The sequence below is a fragment of the Aptenodytes patagonicus genome, chromosome 1, assembly GCF_965638725.1.
Source record: "Aptenodytes patagonicus chromosome 1, bAptPat1.pri.cur, whole genome shotgun sequence".
NCBI lineage: Eukaryota > Metazoa > Chordata > Aves > Sphenisciformes > Spheniscidae > Aptenodytes > Aptenodytes patagonicus.
This window is the reverse complement of record NC_134949.1, coordinates 225633450-225649194: the sequence shown is the minus strand read 5'-3', so window position 1 is coordinate 225649194 and position 15745 is coordinate 225633450. Positions and strand designations below refer to the sequence as shown.

The following is a 15745-nucleotide window of genomic DNA, read 5'->3' as shown; positions in this document are numbered from 1 at the left end:
TTGTTTGTTTTTTTTAAGGATTCTGTGATTTAAAAAATTTTTAAAAATCACTGACAAACTGCAACTTGGTAACACGCCTCAGTCTTCATTTGTTTCCTTTTGGGGCTCTTCTGATTATGTCTGTAGATACTCTTGGAGTAAGAAATCTTATTCCTATTGCTACAAGTGGCCCCACAATAGACCTGAGATCGCAAGCACACTGGTATGTGTAAGGTGCCTGGTTTTGGAAGTGCTTCTGCAGCGCCAGATCTTCAACCTGTGCCTGATCCTTTTAAATATTCTCACTTCAGAGTCACTTCTCTTCTTTTCAGTGAGACTCTCTCCACCCTCCCTTGGGCTGTGGCCATCTCAGTGGGTGTGCTGTGCAAAGACCTAGTCCATGTACCAGTTGGCTTTTTTTTGAGCTTAATCAAGCACATGGTACATGTGCTGGAGGGAAAAGGAGACTCTTCCTTTAAAATTAAATGTCGGTATAATGAGGTTAATACTGGTTTGTGCCATTTTGCAAGACACCATGGCTATATCTGCATTAGCAAGTAGTGTGGCCCAAGAGAAGAGGGTTGTGGAAAGAGATAGATAGTGCTGAGATCCTGATATTCGTGGTCCAAGCACTCTGGAGGTGGTGGTGTGGTCACTTAGGACTAGCTCTAATCTGGTCCTATGGTGCCCATTGGTGGTTGAGGTGCGTTGGGTTCACTGTTGGAGCACATCTTCTGGTTTAGCTTCACCCAAAGCCCTTTAGTGACGTGAACCAGAACACAGAAAGCAGGACAAAAGGGTGAGCTACTTCCAAAATGCATCCTGGTAGGAATGAAGGTGCTAATACAGATGTGCTTGGTCAAGTTCATTTGCAGGACAATACTGAGTGCTGTGTGAGCTGCGCATGTTTAAGCTCAGTGCGAGTAATTGGTAACTAGTGAGCACGTCCACCTTCTTCCTGTGGGAAGAGGGAGAAACAGAAAGGGAAGGGTGGCGAAGGGAAGGTTTTCTAGAACAACTACCAAAATGTCACTGTTGACATTCTTATAAAATCTCACGGAGCTGAAAACGTGGACATTTTTTCAAGCACCTTCTGACTTTCTAGCGGTTCTGCCCGAGTTTCTGTAGGTGAAGTGGCATCGTTTCCTCCACCCACTTGTGGCTGTGATTGAGTGATCGGGATGACATGATTTTAAGTCTTTATTTTTGGCAGTAGAGTCTTGAAGCTGTTGCACGTTGCAGATTTCACCTTGCTTTAAAGCATGTGGGAGCTTGCAAAGTAGGGACCTCTAAAGCTCTTCTGATGAGGGGCTGTTGGAGGGAGGTTGTACAGGACCCGGACTAAAACCAATATATTGTGCATGTAGGTCAGATTCACGTAGGTTCGGATTCTGGTTCAGTTTGTGCTGAATAGCATCAGTGGTGCTGGGAAGATGTTCCCTGTTCTTCTGAAAGCCCACCTGGAACTGTGCTTGAACTCACTGAAGGATGTCAACCCTTGAAGAATTTGACTGGGTTTTCACAAAATCAGACAGGCAAATATATCTGGCAAGTGCACCATCAAGGACAGACCAAAAATAGCTTTTGGAGAGCTTGACAAAAGCTACGCTACTTGCATGTAAATGAGGGGAAAAATATATATACGGAAAAAAAAGCCCAACCATGTTCTGAAGTCTTTTCCTTGGCTTGTTTATCAAATCAGTGTCATCCAGTGCATGAATACTGGCCAAGCTTATCCCATAATGACCTTTAAGGAGCTGGAGGATTATTTTTTTTTTTGTGGCAATGTTGGTCCTCAGCACTTGAGATACTTTAAACCTCACTTGCCTTGCAAAAAAAAGTTAAGCAATTCAGCAGTGTCGCTGATGGGTGCAAGGAGGGATTAGACCCAAATGGAGAGGAAAAAAACCCGCAAACAATAGGGAAATTGAGGTTTGAAAGCTTGGAGATCTGCAGACTGGAAGGCATCCAGGAGAAAATAGTCATAGTCTGCCAAAAGGGTTAGCCATCACTTTCTCCTGGGGAGTTTTGGTGGGATGGAGCGAAGGTGAGAGTGGGTTTTGGTTTGGGTGTTTATATAATCCAGATGTTGCATGGGTGGATTTTAATCTGAAACTTCTTGGTTGGAAAGGGTTGGCTTGGCTGTGAAGCGGTGGTCGGTGTGGAGGAGGTTCATCGTGGAGAGATGTTGCAGCCTTGCTGCTGCTTTTGGGACTGGGGAAGGCTGGTGTTGGCTATGGAGCTGACGTAGACGCTATGGCTGGCATCCTGCTACCAAAGGTGGGGTGTTTTGCGGGGGAAAACCCCCATTCCAGCCTCAGCGCTTTCCCTCCAGGAGCTCACCTGTGCATATAGGTGCAGACCTGCGCATGAGGTGGGGAGATGATAGTCTTTAAGCTCACGGCAGAGCAGTTTGGCCACGTGGTTTTGAATGTGCTCGGTAGGCGCGCGGTACAAGTCCCTTCGTACCACCTTCTGGTTCCTTTTGCCCCATTTATCTGGAACACAAAAGCCTCACATGGGAATTAGGCACCTGGAACTACTGAGGTTTGATCGAAGTTGGGTAACAAGCTTGAGCTGAGTCGAAGAAAAGTTTTAACTGTAACCCCTGGCCAAGAATTGGGAATTTCTAGCAGAAAACATCATTTCTGGCGCAGCAAAAATTAAATAATTCCAACCCTTTTTATTGCTTTCTTTTTCTTTTGGCACTTTTTATGAGATGGAGCTTACAAGGAAGAGCTGTATCACAAGATTGGTATCCAGGGTGATGCGTGATGAAACATAGTCAATACACAGTTAAGTAAATAGCTTCAGCCCTTAAGATGGAAAGGGAAGGCAAAGAATAGTAGTGTTTCTTATATCACCAAAACCGTGTTTATATTGTTTACGTTGTTTTGCGTAATTGAAAAGCCGTGAGACAGTTCACTAGAGAAAAGGGCATTTTCAAGAGATTAATGGTGTGCTCAGGGTCTAGAAGGAAATTATAATAGTAGAGTTGCTCATACACTTTTTCAATTTTCATTCCTTCTTGCTTGTTCTGGGAAGAGAGGATTCATTTGAATATTTTCCATAACGAATTTATTTCAGTGTTTTGTTCTGAACAGACTGGGTGCTGGTTGAAACGGAAACATATGTGGACTACTTAATGCCTGCAGAGTAAAACCAACAAGGAACACATGGAAATGGTGCTGGTTAGGGACAGTTTTCTTGTAACACTGTTCTCTTCGCGGATGTCCTTGTGGTTTAGGATTTTACCCATGCTATTGGAGCGGGACACTGAACAGATGTTTTAAGGATATTTTTTGGGGGGGAGGAGGGGTGTTGAGTATTAATTGAAACATTCACCAAAAACTGAATGTTGGTGTAAATATCTTTCATCCGATGCTGGTGTGGTCTCCCCTCCTGCCGTATTATTTGCAAAACACTTACGTATGTGGTGGTGGTGGGAATAAATGTTGCGGATGGGTGGTTTGGCTCTGCAGGATCTGGGTGCCCCGGGGGAAGGAGTAAGAGTTCATATGCCTGTGTAGTAGTAGCGTCCCTAACCTGCTGCGTAGTCTTTGCCATGTGATCACTACTCAGTCATTTAGGCTGAACCCATGAGCGAGTAAGATGCCAAGTTGCATCTCTCACATGTGAATGGATCAGTTAATTAAACAATTGCCTCAAAAACCCCACAAACCAAAAAAAAACCCCAAACAAACAAAAAACCCAGCTCTGTATCCAGAAATGCTCCCTCGTTCCATATGCCCTGAGAGCTGGAGAAATGCTGTCCCAGCCCTACATAAGATGGATCTACGTAAGTGACCCCTCTGCCCAGAGCTGGGGACCAGGGTTGCATCTCCCACTTCCCTGTTGTGGTTTAACCTCAGTCGGCAACTGAGCACCACGCAGCCGCTCGCACACTCCCCCCCCGCCCCCGGTGGGATGCGGGAGAGAATCAGAAGAGTAAAAGTGAGAAAACTTGTGGGTTGAGATAAAAACAGTTTAATAATTGAAATAAAATAAAATCCTAATAATACTAATAATAGTAAGAATAAGAATACACAAAGCAAGTGATGCATAGTGCAATTGCTCACCACCCGCCGACCGATGTCCAGCCAGTCCCCGAGCAGCGGCCCCCCCGGCCAGCTTTCCCCCAGTTTATGTACTGAGCATGATGTCCCATGGTATGGAATGTCCCTCTGGCCAGTTGGGGTCAGCTGTCCTGGCTGTGCCCCCTCCCAGCTTCTTGTGCCCCTCCAGCCTTCTCAGTGGGTAGAGCATGGGAAGCTGAAAAGTCCTTGACTAGTGTAAGCACTGCTCAGCAACAACTAAAACATCGGTGTGTTATCAACATTGTTCTCATCCTACATCCAAAACACAGCACTGTACCAGCTACTAGGAAGAAAATTAACTCTATCCCTGCCGAAACCAGGACACTCCCCCAGGGCAGAAAGGTCTGAAATCTGCCCTTGGAAATGTCTAGTTACTCCATCCAATCTCAACAGCTTCTAGACGAGATGTGGGACAGGATGGGGCACTGGCCCTGAAAAGGGATAGTATTAACGCTGACTTCTCTTTCCATCCGCAGTGGGAGCGCCTCTGGTTCCTCATCCTCACCTCGTCCTTCTTCCTGACCCTGGTCTGGTTTTACTTCTGGTGGGAAGTTCACAACGACTACAATGAAATCAACTGGTGAGTAGAGTTTTCCCCGTTGCGGAGGGGCAAACCCTTAACAAATTCGGCTGCCATCATACGCCTCTAAGAGCTGTTTGACACTGGGTTGGATGCATTTGAGTCCTTCAGACGGGCTTGTTAATGGCAGTAAAGGGAAAGCGAGGTGGGAAGTGGGACTGAAGGAGAGCTGCTTCTGCCTGCCTTCACCGGTAGATGTAATGTGTCCTCACGTCTCCATTGCGTGGCTGTAATGGAGCTTTTGGGTAGGTGTGCTCCCCGGTGAACAGCATGCGAAAACAAAGATGGTGCTGAAATCATGTGGAAGCTTTTTGGTTGTTTTTTGTTTGTTTGTTTCTATGGTTGGCTGTTTTTGGAAGTGGCTGAGCAATTTGGCTGCAACTTTCCACAAAATATAAATGACAAAAATTCAGCCTGAAGCAGACATGGGTGTGGAAAACTTTGCAAAGTTGGAAGGAGCTGAAAACAAGCTTTCCAGTGGGATGTGCTGGGGAGTTCAGGGTGTTGCCATCTCCCCCCCCCAGTGCTGGAAATTATTCTCCCTTTTACTGTCTCAGCAGCATCTTAAAACATTTTGACAGTACCTTGGGCTGTCTTCTAACCAAACTGCTTTGACATAATCTTCTTGTCAAAGATAATATGTAAACTGTATTTTAAAACGCAGTGGGTAGTTGATCCCTTAAATAAATCACGTGCTTTAGATGCTGAAGTTGTGTGAGGGGGAGTGTTTACTAACTTAATGATGTGAGCTGTCTCCTCCCAGGAGTGTGGTTTTTCTCTTTGCTCAGACCCGCATTCTGAGAACTGAAACCATCACCATTGCTCTTGATTATTTATAATAGTAGCATAAAAAAAAAGCCTTTTTTTTTTTTTTTAAATGGGTATTTTGGAACTCCTCTTTCTTTCAGTTTATACCTCCAGTAAAGGATGTTAACGCTCCTAGTCTGCTCCAGTGCAAAGCCTAAATCTGTCTTAGCTCCAGGTTAAGAAAGGGCTAAAAAAAAATCATTCAGAGGTGAAGCAAAGCCCTGGGAACGCTGTGAATGGGCATTGCAGCCACAGTGCTGCAAAGTTTTGGGTTCCCAAATATTCATGCAGGAATGGGAGGAGATGTTGCTCTAGATGCAAGAGGTATTTGGGCTTTAAAATGCCCACACGTGTCACCTGCAGACCAAAGCTCCTTCCCCTGCCATGCAACCCAGTGTGCACAGGGTGCTAGAAGCACTTCTGGATTGACAGCACTGGAAAAGCAAGCCCTCTTGTGCACAACGGTCATGGAAGAGGCTCTCTGGATGCAAATCAGCAGGGCTGCATCTGTCCAAGCATTGCCATTCGGCGCTGAAAATGGGTCAGGGCTTTGTATGTGCTGTAACCCCAATTAGATCCCTGCTCCACACACTGGCACCAGAGGTTGAAGAGAAGAGCAGGGTTTCTGAAAAACAGCCTGAAATGCTGCAGAAAGGCTGGGAGGGAGGATGATAACATGGGGTGAGGTTTTAATTACAGCCACGCCGATTCCAGACAGAGGGGAAACAATTTCCACTGGGTCTGTTCAGGCTGAGCCTGGCCCTCTTCCCTCCCAGCACAGATGCGTGGGCTCCATTGAAACAGAACAGCTTTCAGCCAGACAGGGTGTAAAGGAGGTGAAAGCATCACTTTGGACCCGACAGAGCTGTGAGCCTCTTGCTGATGAGATACAGTGGGGTCCTGGCTCTTAGAAACCCCATCTTTGCTGTTCCTCAGTGGCTATCACTTCTGGACCATATTTGTGGACAGTGTTTCTTTGATACTTGTTTCTGTTGCCTTCCTCTGTGCTTCACTGATTTATTTGCAAGCCATGACCTCTCTCAGCCTAGAGGAAGGGCGTTTTGGGGCAAACGCCATCTCTGTACAGGACTTAGCACACCAAGCTACTGGCAGAGTCTCCCTGGAGGCACTGGGATAAAGAATTGATGTTGCATTGGTGTGATGAGCTGCTAAGCTTGTTCCTGCCCTCTGAAGCTCATCCTTGTGAGCTCTCCTTCATGTCACATGCAGGCAACTACACTGAAGTTCTTTGACCTGTCCCACCACAGCAAGTGAAGAAAGACTGGAGGCATCTGTCCAACCAGCCCCTCAAAGGAGGACTATTGCTAGTAGTAGACCAGGTTGACTGAAGTCTTGAAACCCCAAGGTTGAAGACTTCCACCCCCACCCACCCCCCCCCCACCCCCCCCCCGGGACTTGTTCCAGCACTGCACCACCTTCTCTGAGGAGAAGATTTTCCAAACCAAACCTCTAAGGGCCATTTCCCCTTGTGACAGTGTCTGTCACTCTTGAAGAGTTTGATTTCATCATCTTCATAACTGCCTGTCAGACAGTGTAGGCGGCAATTAGATCATCTCATAGCCCCTTCTCTGTGAGCCTGAACAAGCCCAGCTTCCTCAAGCTTCCCCTAGTAAGCTATGTTCCCCGGGTGCCTCACCACCTTGGTTTGGTAGTTCTGCATTGGACCCCCTACACATTCTCCTTGAACTGGGAGGCCCAAACCAGGGCACGGTGGTGCTGGCGCCACCTCACCAGGGCCGAGCAGAAGGGAGAGCGACTTCCCTTGGTCTGCTGGTGACACTTCCCTTAATGCCACCCAGTATATGGTTTGACTTATTCATAGTGGACGTACCCTGTTGGCACATTCAACCTCGTGTCCTCCATAACCCCAGGTCCTTCTCAGCAGGGTTATTAGCACGCTAATGTAAAGCCTCATTATTCTAGTTGAAACTACAATGCACTGCAATACCTCTCTTCCATGTTCTTTTGGTTAAAATCGTACTTGAAACTTGAATTCATTAGGATGTTCTTTGTTTCTTAACATTTAGCAATGCCGCTGAGCAGCTGCCAGAGGTGACTTAGGAGGTAGCAGAAACCTACAGATGAGCAGAGCAAACCCTACCTGTGGGTCCGGCAGTATGTTTGGGGTCCGGCAGTGGATGCACCTATCTATGTAAAACCAAACTGAGACCCCCCCCTGGAGCACTGCGTCCAGCTCTGGAGCCCTCAGCATAAGAAAGACACGGACCTGTTGGAGCGGGTCCAGAGGAGGGTCACAAAAATGATCAGGGGGCTGGAACACCTCTGCTATGGAGAAAGGCTGAGAGAGTTGGGGTTGTTCAGCCTGGAGAAGAGAAGGCTCCGGGGAGACCTTATTGCAGCCCATCAGTACTTAAAGGGGGCCTACAGGAAAGATGGGGACAGACTTTTTAGCAGGGCCTGTTGCGACAGGACAAGGGGGAATGGCTTTAAACTAAAGGGGGGTAGATTTAGACTAGAAGGAAGAAATGTTTTACACTGAGGGTGGTGAGAGACTGGCACAGGTTGCCCAGAGAGGTGGTGGATGCCCCATCCCTGGAAACATTCCAGGTCAGGCTGGACGGGGCTCTGAGCAACCTGATCTAGTGGAAGATGTCCCTGCTCATTGCAGGGGGGTTGGACTAGATGGCCTTTAGAGGTCCCTTCCAACCCAAACTATTCTATGATTCTATGATAATTAAATTGTGGCAGTGATAGGGTTTACCTACATAAATGTGGGTATTTGGCCTTTAAACTTGTAAAGACTTAAGGGGCTATTCTGGGATCGAAATGGGCTTTAGAAAGACAAGGCAAAATTATAGCCCGGCATGTATTGCTTGCAGGCTTGTAACTTTTTTCTGCGAGGCTGAACGTGCAATGAGGTCTTTGTCAGCGAAAGGGCTTTGTGTCTCTAAATAAATATTTTCTTAAATTTATTGCTTTGGGCATTTCCCTCTTTGGTGTCTACGCTTAATTGCATTATACTTGAGATCTCCAGTGTGCAAGCTATATACTGCAACAGAAAGCTCAGCGTTGGTTAATGAAGGACGTGGGAGATGCTGTAATTTGTGAACCTGGCTGTGTTCCCTCTGGAGCAGGACTATAAATGCAAGTCTGTGTAGCAAATTTTTTCTTCCTTAGATCTGGAGAAGGCTCATCTGGTTCATAACTACCATGGAAACAGCATTTTAAAAAGTCATTTGCACGTCAAGTGAAGACATGACGTTGTCAGAGGGACACTTGAGGGGATAATCAAAGCAAAAACTTAACTGTACTGAAGCTGAGCTAAGGAAGCTTCTGGTGGTGGCATGAGCAAAGACTTCAAAGGAACCCTCTTTTCTTTCTTCCCTCTTTTTTTTACTAACAGCATGTCTGAATCCCTCCATATCCCTTTTGTTATGGCTTTTTGAATCCTTGAGCAGAACCTGGACATGGGTCATGTTTGTTGAGCCCAAGGACTTGCTCTCCAGATCCTACATGGGAGCTTTACTCCTGGACAGAATGGACGGGGCAGTTGTCAGGCCAGAGTTTGGCTGATGAATGATGCTGGATTTGTGTGGTGGGGAGGAGGTTGGGTCTTTGACCCGCTTGCGTGCGGCATTTGCGTCTATTGTAACCAAAAAAAGCAACGAAAACCCCTGGGTCCTAGCCTTGGTCAGTTTATTGAAGGAGCTGATGAGTAGGGCTGAGGAAGGCCGGTGGGACCATTTCATCTGAGCCCCATGTTGCCAGATGTTGGAGAAGCCCAATGTCCACTGTGTTATGGGATCCTTTAATACAGTGAGGTCTGTCTCAGCTCAGCCTTCTGGAGTCACTGCTCAGGTGTGTTCTGAATCTGGTTGCTCCTCTTGAGCGGTACTCAATCCCGAGATTGGCAAGTCAGGACGGGCTTCATGCAGTCCTTGTGTTCAGAGGCGCACAGGACATCACAGCAACCAGGCGCTGCTCCAGGGCCTGTGTTTCTGCTGGGCGGCGTGTGTGAGCAGTCCTGCTGCATCATCCACCCATCTTGTCCTTGCTGTACCAGAAGGTTTGCATGGACAGCGACAGGCACTGCGGCTACTCCAAACCCCGCGACAGGCATTGACAAAGTGATTGGAAAAGGGGCACAAGTCCTCAGCCTCTGGAGGTGCATCCTGTCAGGTGTGAAGGAAAGGCATCCCTTCAAGGAAGATGTCATATGCCACAGTTGATATCGCTAATGCGTTTTTCTCAATCCCTTTGGCGGCAGAGTGCAGGCCACAGTTTGCTTTCACTTGGAGGGGTGTTCAGTACACCTGGAACCGACTGCCCCAGGGGTGGAAACACAGCCCCACCATTTGCCATGGACTGATCCAGACTGCACTGGAACAGGGTGAGGCTCCGGACACCTGCAATGCATTGATGACATCATTGTGTGGGGCAGCACAGCAGGAGAAGTTTTTGAGAACGGGACGAAAATAGTCCAAATCCTGCTGAAGGCCGGTTTTGCCATAAAACAAAGTAAGGTCAAGGGACCTGCACAGGAGATCCATTTTTTAGGAATAAAATGGCAAGATGGACGTCGTCAGATCCCAATGGATGTGATCAACAAAATAGCAGCCATGTCTCCACCAACTAGCAAAAAGGAAACACAAGCTTTCTTAGGCGTCGTGGGTTTTTGGAGAATGCACATTCCAAATTACAGTCTGATTGTAAACCCTCTCTATCAAGTGACCCGAAAGAAGAACGATTTCAAATGGGGCCCTGAGCAACGACAAGCTTTTGAACAAATTAAACGGGAGATAGTTCATGCAGTAGCCCTGGGGCCAGTCCGGGCAGGGCAAGATGTAAAAAATGTGCTCTACACCGCAGCCGGGGAGAACGGCCCTACCTGGAGCCTCTGGCAGAAAGCACCTGGGGAGACTCGAGGTTGACCCCTGGGGTTTTGGAGTCGGGGATACAGAGGATCCGAGGCCCACTATACTCCAACTGAAAAAGAGATATTGGCAGCACATGAAGGGGTTCGAGCCGCTTCGGAAGTGATCGGCACCAAAGCACAGCTCCTCCTGGCACCCCGACTGCCGGTGCTAGGCTGGATGTTCAGAGGGAGGATCCCCTGGACACATCACACAACTGATGCTACATGGAGTAAGTGGGTCGCACTGATCACACGACGGGCTCGAATAGGAAACCCCAGTGGCCCAGGAATCCTGGAAGTGATCATGGATTGGCCAGAGGGCAAAGATTTTGGAATATCGCCAGAGGAGGAGGTGACGCGTGCTGAGGAGGCCCCAATGTATAATGAACTACCAGAAAATGAGAAGCAATAGGCCCTGTTCACTGATGGGTCCTGTCGTCTTGTGGGAAAGCATCGGAGGTGGAAGGCTGCTGGGTGGAGTCCTATACAACAAGTCGCAGAAACTGCTGAAGGAGAAGGTGGATCGAGCCAATTTGCAGCAGTAAAGGCCATCCAGCTGGCTTTAGACATTGCTGACCGAGAAAAGCGGCCAGTGCTCGCTCTCTATGCTGACTCATGGATGGTGGCAAATGCCCTGTGGGGGTGGTTGCAGCAATGGAAGCAGAGCAACTGGCAGCGCAGAGGCAAACCCATCTGGGCTGCCGCATTGTGGCAAGATACTGCTGCCCGGGTGGAGAACCTGGTTGTTAAAGTCCGTCACGTAGACGCTCACGTACCCAAGAGTCGGGCCACTGAAGAACATCAAAACAACCAGCAGGTGGATCAGGCTGCTGAGATTGAAGTGGCTCAGGTGGATCTGGACTGGCAACATAAGGGTGAATTATTTATAGCTCAGTGGGCCCATGACACCTCAGGCCACCAAGGAAGAGATGCAACATACAGATGGGCTCGTGATCAAGGGGTGGACTTGACCATGGACACTATCGCGCAGGTTATCCATGAATGTGAAGCATGCGCTGCAATCAAGCAAGCCAAGCAGTTAAAGCCTCTCTGGTATGGAGGACGATGGCTGAAATATAAATATGGGGAGGCCTGGCAGATTGATTGTATCACACTCCCACAAACCCGCCAAGGCAAGCGCCACGTGCTTACAACGGTGGAGGCAACCACCGGATGGCTGCAAACATATCCCGTGCCCCATGCCACCGCCCGGAACACTCTCCTGGGCCTTGAAAAGCAAGTCCTATGGCGACATGGCACCCCAGAAAGAATTGAGTCAGACAATGGGACTCATTTCCGAAACAACTTCATAGACACCTGGGCCAAAGAGCACGGCATTGAGTGGGTGTATCACATCCCCTATCATGCACCAGCCTCTGGGAGAACTGAACAATACAACGGGCTGTTACAGACTACGCTGAGAGCAATGGGTGCTGGGATGTTCAAACATTGGGATGCACATTTAGCAAAGGCCACCTGGTTAGTCAACACTCGGGGATCTGCCAATCGAGGTGGCCCTGCCCAGTCAAAACTTTTACGTACTGTAGAAGGGGATAAAGTCCCTGTAGTGCGTGTAAAAAATATGCTGGGGAAGACAGTCTGGGTTATTCCTGCCTCGGGCAAAGGCAAACCCATCCGTGGGATTGCTTTTGCTCAAGGACCTGGGTGCACTTGGTGGGTGATGGGGAAGTCTGATGTAGGGATTTGATTTTGGGTGAGAATAGCCAATGATTTCAATTGTATGATGTTAATTGCTATATAATACCGTATGTCATCACTACTATGGTCGCTATATGCCATATCAATGGTATTACAGTAAGAATCACCCAGATTAATGAAGAATGAATTTTGATGAAACCGAGCAAAGTGCAGCGATGACAGAACCGGACAAGTGCAGCGGTGATGGGACCAGAACTGGCTTCAGCATGCAACAATCCACCACCACACACCCACCATCTCTCCTGCCCTGAAGGACTGTTATGACAGATGGAGCCCAAAGTCATGGACTAAATGAACTCAGTGGAGATCTTAGAGGGATGGCCCATAGACTAAGGGAATGAAATCTGTGTGTATATATCAAAAGACAGGAAAAGGGGTGGTAATTGATTTCAAGATATTTCCTATATCTGCACGAGTAGATGAGGCACTTAGGGACATGGTTTAGTGGGCCTGGTGGTGTTGGGTCAACGGTTGGACTCGATGATCTTAGAGGTCTTTTCCAACCTCAATGATTCTATGATTCTATAATGGGAATGTATTGGAAAGTGTGGGACCTGGGAACGACGTAGACGGTGTGGAATAAGGGGTGGATACTGTCCTGGTTTCGGCTGGGATAGAGTTAATTTTCTTTCTAGTAGCTGGTACAGTGCTGTGTTTTGGATTTGTGCTGAAAACAGTTGTTGATTCATTTTCTTTCCCTGTCCTTGATGCTATCTTTATATTGTATTTATTAGTCTATGAGAACACGGGACAGCTTTGGATCTATTGTTTAGGCAAACACCACCACATGTGGAGATACTTTTCCCTTGTTTGCAGGGAATATTTTTCTGAAAACTCAAGTTCTGGTCCTGTATGATTCCCCCCCCCCCCCCCCCCCCCAAGTAACGCTGTTGCTGTGTTTGACATAATTGATTCCTCTTTGCAGAGTTAATTCCCCACGAGGGATTAAAGCACAAACACTGGATTTTGTTTCAGAGTGACTTGTTCTTTTTGCTGCCTCTCTCTCGTCTGTACGGTGGAAATGGAAAGGTCCATTTTCTAAAGTTTTGTCTAATCCTAGTGAAGTCGCTATGGTGTTGAATCTCTTCTTAATCTGTGCTTCGCACTTATCTTTCAGGTTTTTATATAACCAAATGGGATATTGGAGTGACTGGTCCATTCCAATACTTGTAACAACTGCTGCTGGCTTTACGTACGTTACAGTGTTACTGGTGAGTAGAATAAAATGCCATTTCCTAAAGGTTTGTGCGTTTGTTTTAAAAAGGGTATGAACTTTTCAGTCCACCTATGACTCGAGCAGTTCTCCTTTCAGAAGTGATTTCACTCTTAGCCTTAGCCTCTCTCTCTTAGCCTTAAGTTACCTAAAATAAATGCATGGTCTTTCACCTCAGATGATCAAGAGCAAGGACAGAGACCCTGATACTGGTGGTGCAGCTGGTCTGAGGAGAAATACAGCTTTTGTTTCCCTTAGTTATGGCCCCAGCCCCACTTTGGTGTATCTGCCAATCACAAGTACAGGTTGTTTCCCCTCATCCCATGGTGCTGGGACCTCCAAGGTGGTGTCCATTGAGGTAGTATGCCAGTACCTGGCCCCGTGTAGTCAGCGCGTCCTGAGATCCCAGGAGCTGTGCAGCCATGGACTAGACTCTCCAACTCCTTGCCTCTTGGAGGCCGGTCTTTCCTTCCACGTCTTTGGCTTTGGAGAGGATCTGTCTGTACAGATGAGCTAGGTGCTGTCTGCTGGACCCATCCCCACCCCAGCCCTGCTTTCTGCCCTGGCCTGTTGGGTTATGTTTTGGGGCGGTGGTGTGTTCCTGCACGTGCAAACACTTGATGGTTGTGATGTGCCATTGTCTGACTCTTGATTTCTTCCTCCCAGATACTAGCACTATGTCACATAGCTGTGGGACAGCAAATGAACCTGCACTGGCTTCACAAGGTAAATGGCTCTTCTCAGCTTGGAAAGAAGCAGGATCTCAATAAAACAGGAGTCTAAGGAGCAGGTGGTGTATGTGGTACTTGCTTTCGTGGTGTTTTTGGAAAGAGCGTAAACTTTAGATGTCTGCGGTGTGTGTGTCCTCATCTCAGAGGACTGAGCGAATTGCACAGTAGGGGCAGGAAAAGCCTGGGGACAATAACTTTGCTCCGTGGTTGGTGAAATGCTGTGGGGTACCTGCTGACAGGGGGGCCACTTTTGGAGATTGAGAAACACCGTGTCATTAGAGCAGCTTGACTTTGGTCTCGGCTCAGTGTGGTACTCCATTATGAACCTCTCTGGTGCTCCTTTCTGTGCTGAACCCAGCCCTGAAGGAGGGGCTGAGCAGATGTGAAGCTTTTCAGGGTGTGCTTGGAGGAACTGACTGTGGAAAAGCCTTGGGAGAAGATGTAGTTGTTAAAACTGGGGGTGTGCAACGTGCAGGTTGTGGTTTGCTGGAACCCAAGGAGGTCCTGATTTGTATGTAAAGCAGTTTGAAAGAAAATTCCCCGTGAAATGTAAGAGAAGATGCAGATCTGGTGCTTGGAGCACAGAAGGGGAGAGGAAGGGTATGTAGCAAACTGCGGGGAGAGACGGTGCCAAAGAAAATGGCTTGGCAGGATTCAGTTGTAACTGGCGATCTGCTAACAGGTAATTAAGGGACCAGTCCTGAATCTGCCAATACACAGCTCCTCCTGAAATGGGTGGTTCTGCACATGACAAGGTCTTGCAGGATCAGAGCCTGAACAGATGTACCACCCCCCAGGACAGGGAGACCACAGACCTCCCTGCCCTCTCTTTCTTTTTTTTGTATAGAAACTGTAGAAATTGTGCCTCCTTGGGAGGAGGGGATGCAATGCAAAGAGGGGGTGGGGGCCGTCTGACTGCTGCTGGAAAATAAATTGTCGATTCTTGAGTCTAACATATGTTTCTTCATCGGGGGAAATGGTATTTTTCAGACACGCTCCAGGTGGCTGGTGGGTTTGGATGAGTAAGTCCAGAAGAGGAATGTGTTGGTGGAGATCAGTTAGTTCTTGCCTACAGAAACCCACCCTTCCTTCCCTTCTTCCAAAAAAGTCCACCTTTAATCACACCTCAGATGTGATTGCTCTGTCTCTCTCTTCCCTTCCCCACACCTCCCTCAGCTTTCTAAGGAGGTTTAGATAAGAGACTGGATTAAGTTAATATTCTTCTCTGCAACCGTGCTGAATTACCTTCAAATATAGATTAAATCACATGGGAAAGGCTGGTATGTGCAAATAGCACGATTCCTTCCAATTTTCTCCTGTAATCCTGCAAAAAGAGCTGAGGATCGTAAGCCAAGTTGGAGATGCGTGGGGGAGGGTAAGAAGCAATAAATCAGAGCTGATGGGAAGAGGAAATCATGAAATGGAGATACACTTGATACCTCTGGGCTGCACTGGGCAGCGACATCAAGGGGAATTAGGGCTATACTGAAGAAATATAATTGACAGAGTCTTCTGTCACTGCTGAATTTGGAGTTCAGCTCTGGGGGATATAAAATGGATGAAAAGTAGATTCAGTCCCGGTTGTGTGCTGGTGTAACACTCTGGCAGGCGGCCCAGAGGTCTGACCGCAGGATGGGGGAGCACAATGACTACTGCATGCAGGGCCCCGTGGCAAGGTGCAATTGTCCACATGCATTGCTTTGTGCTTTATTAATTCAGAGT

At 47.7% G+C, this 15745-nt stretch overlaps 1 protein-coding gene across 6 annotated transcripts in view; it reads left to right on the top strand.

The window, feature by feature from the left end:
* The window catches only part of GDPD5 (glycerophosphodiester phosphodiesterase domain containing 5), a 188674-nt gene that overhangs the window by 130328 nt on the left and 42601 nt on the right, over window positions 1-15745 (top strand). For all 6 annotated transcript variants that reach the window (XM_076328500.1, XM_076328501.1, XM_076328496.1 and 3 more), the window contains exons 3-5: window positions 4553-4656; window positions 13197-13290; window positions 13959-14018. In XM_076328500.1, the coding sequence (XP_076184615.1) occupies window positions 4553-4656; window positions 13197-13290; window positions 13959-14018 (258 nt within the window). The remainder of the gene's footprint in view (window positions 1-4552; window positions 4657-13196; window positions 13291-13958; window positions 14019-15745) is intronic.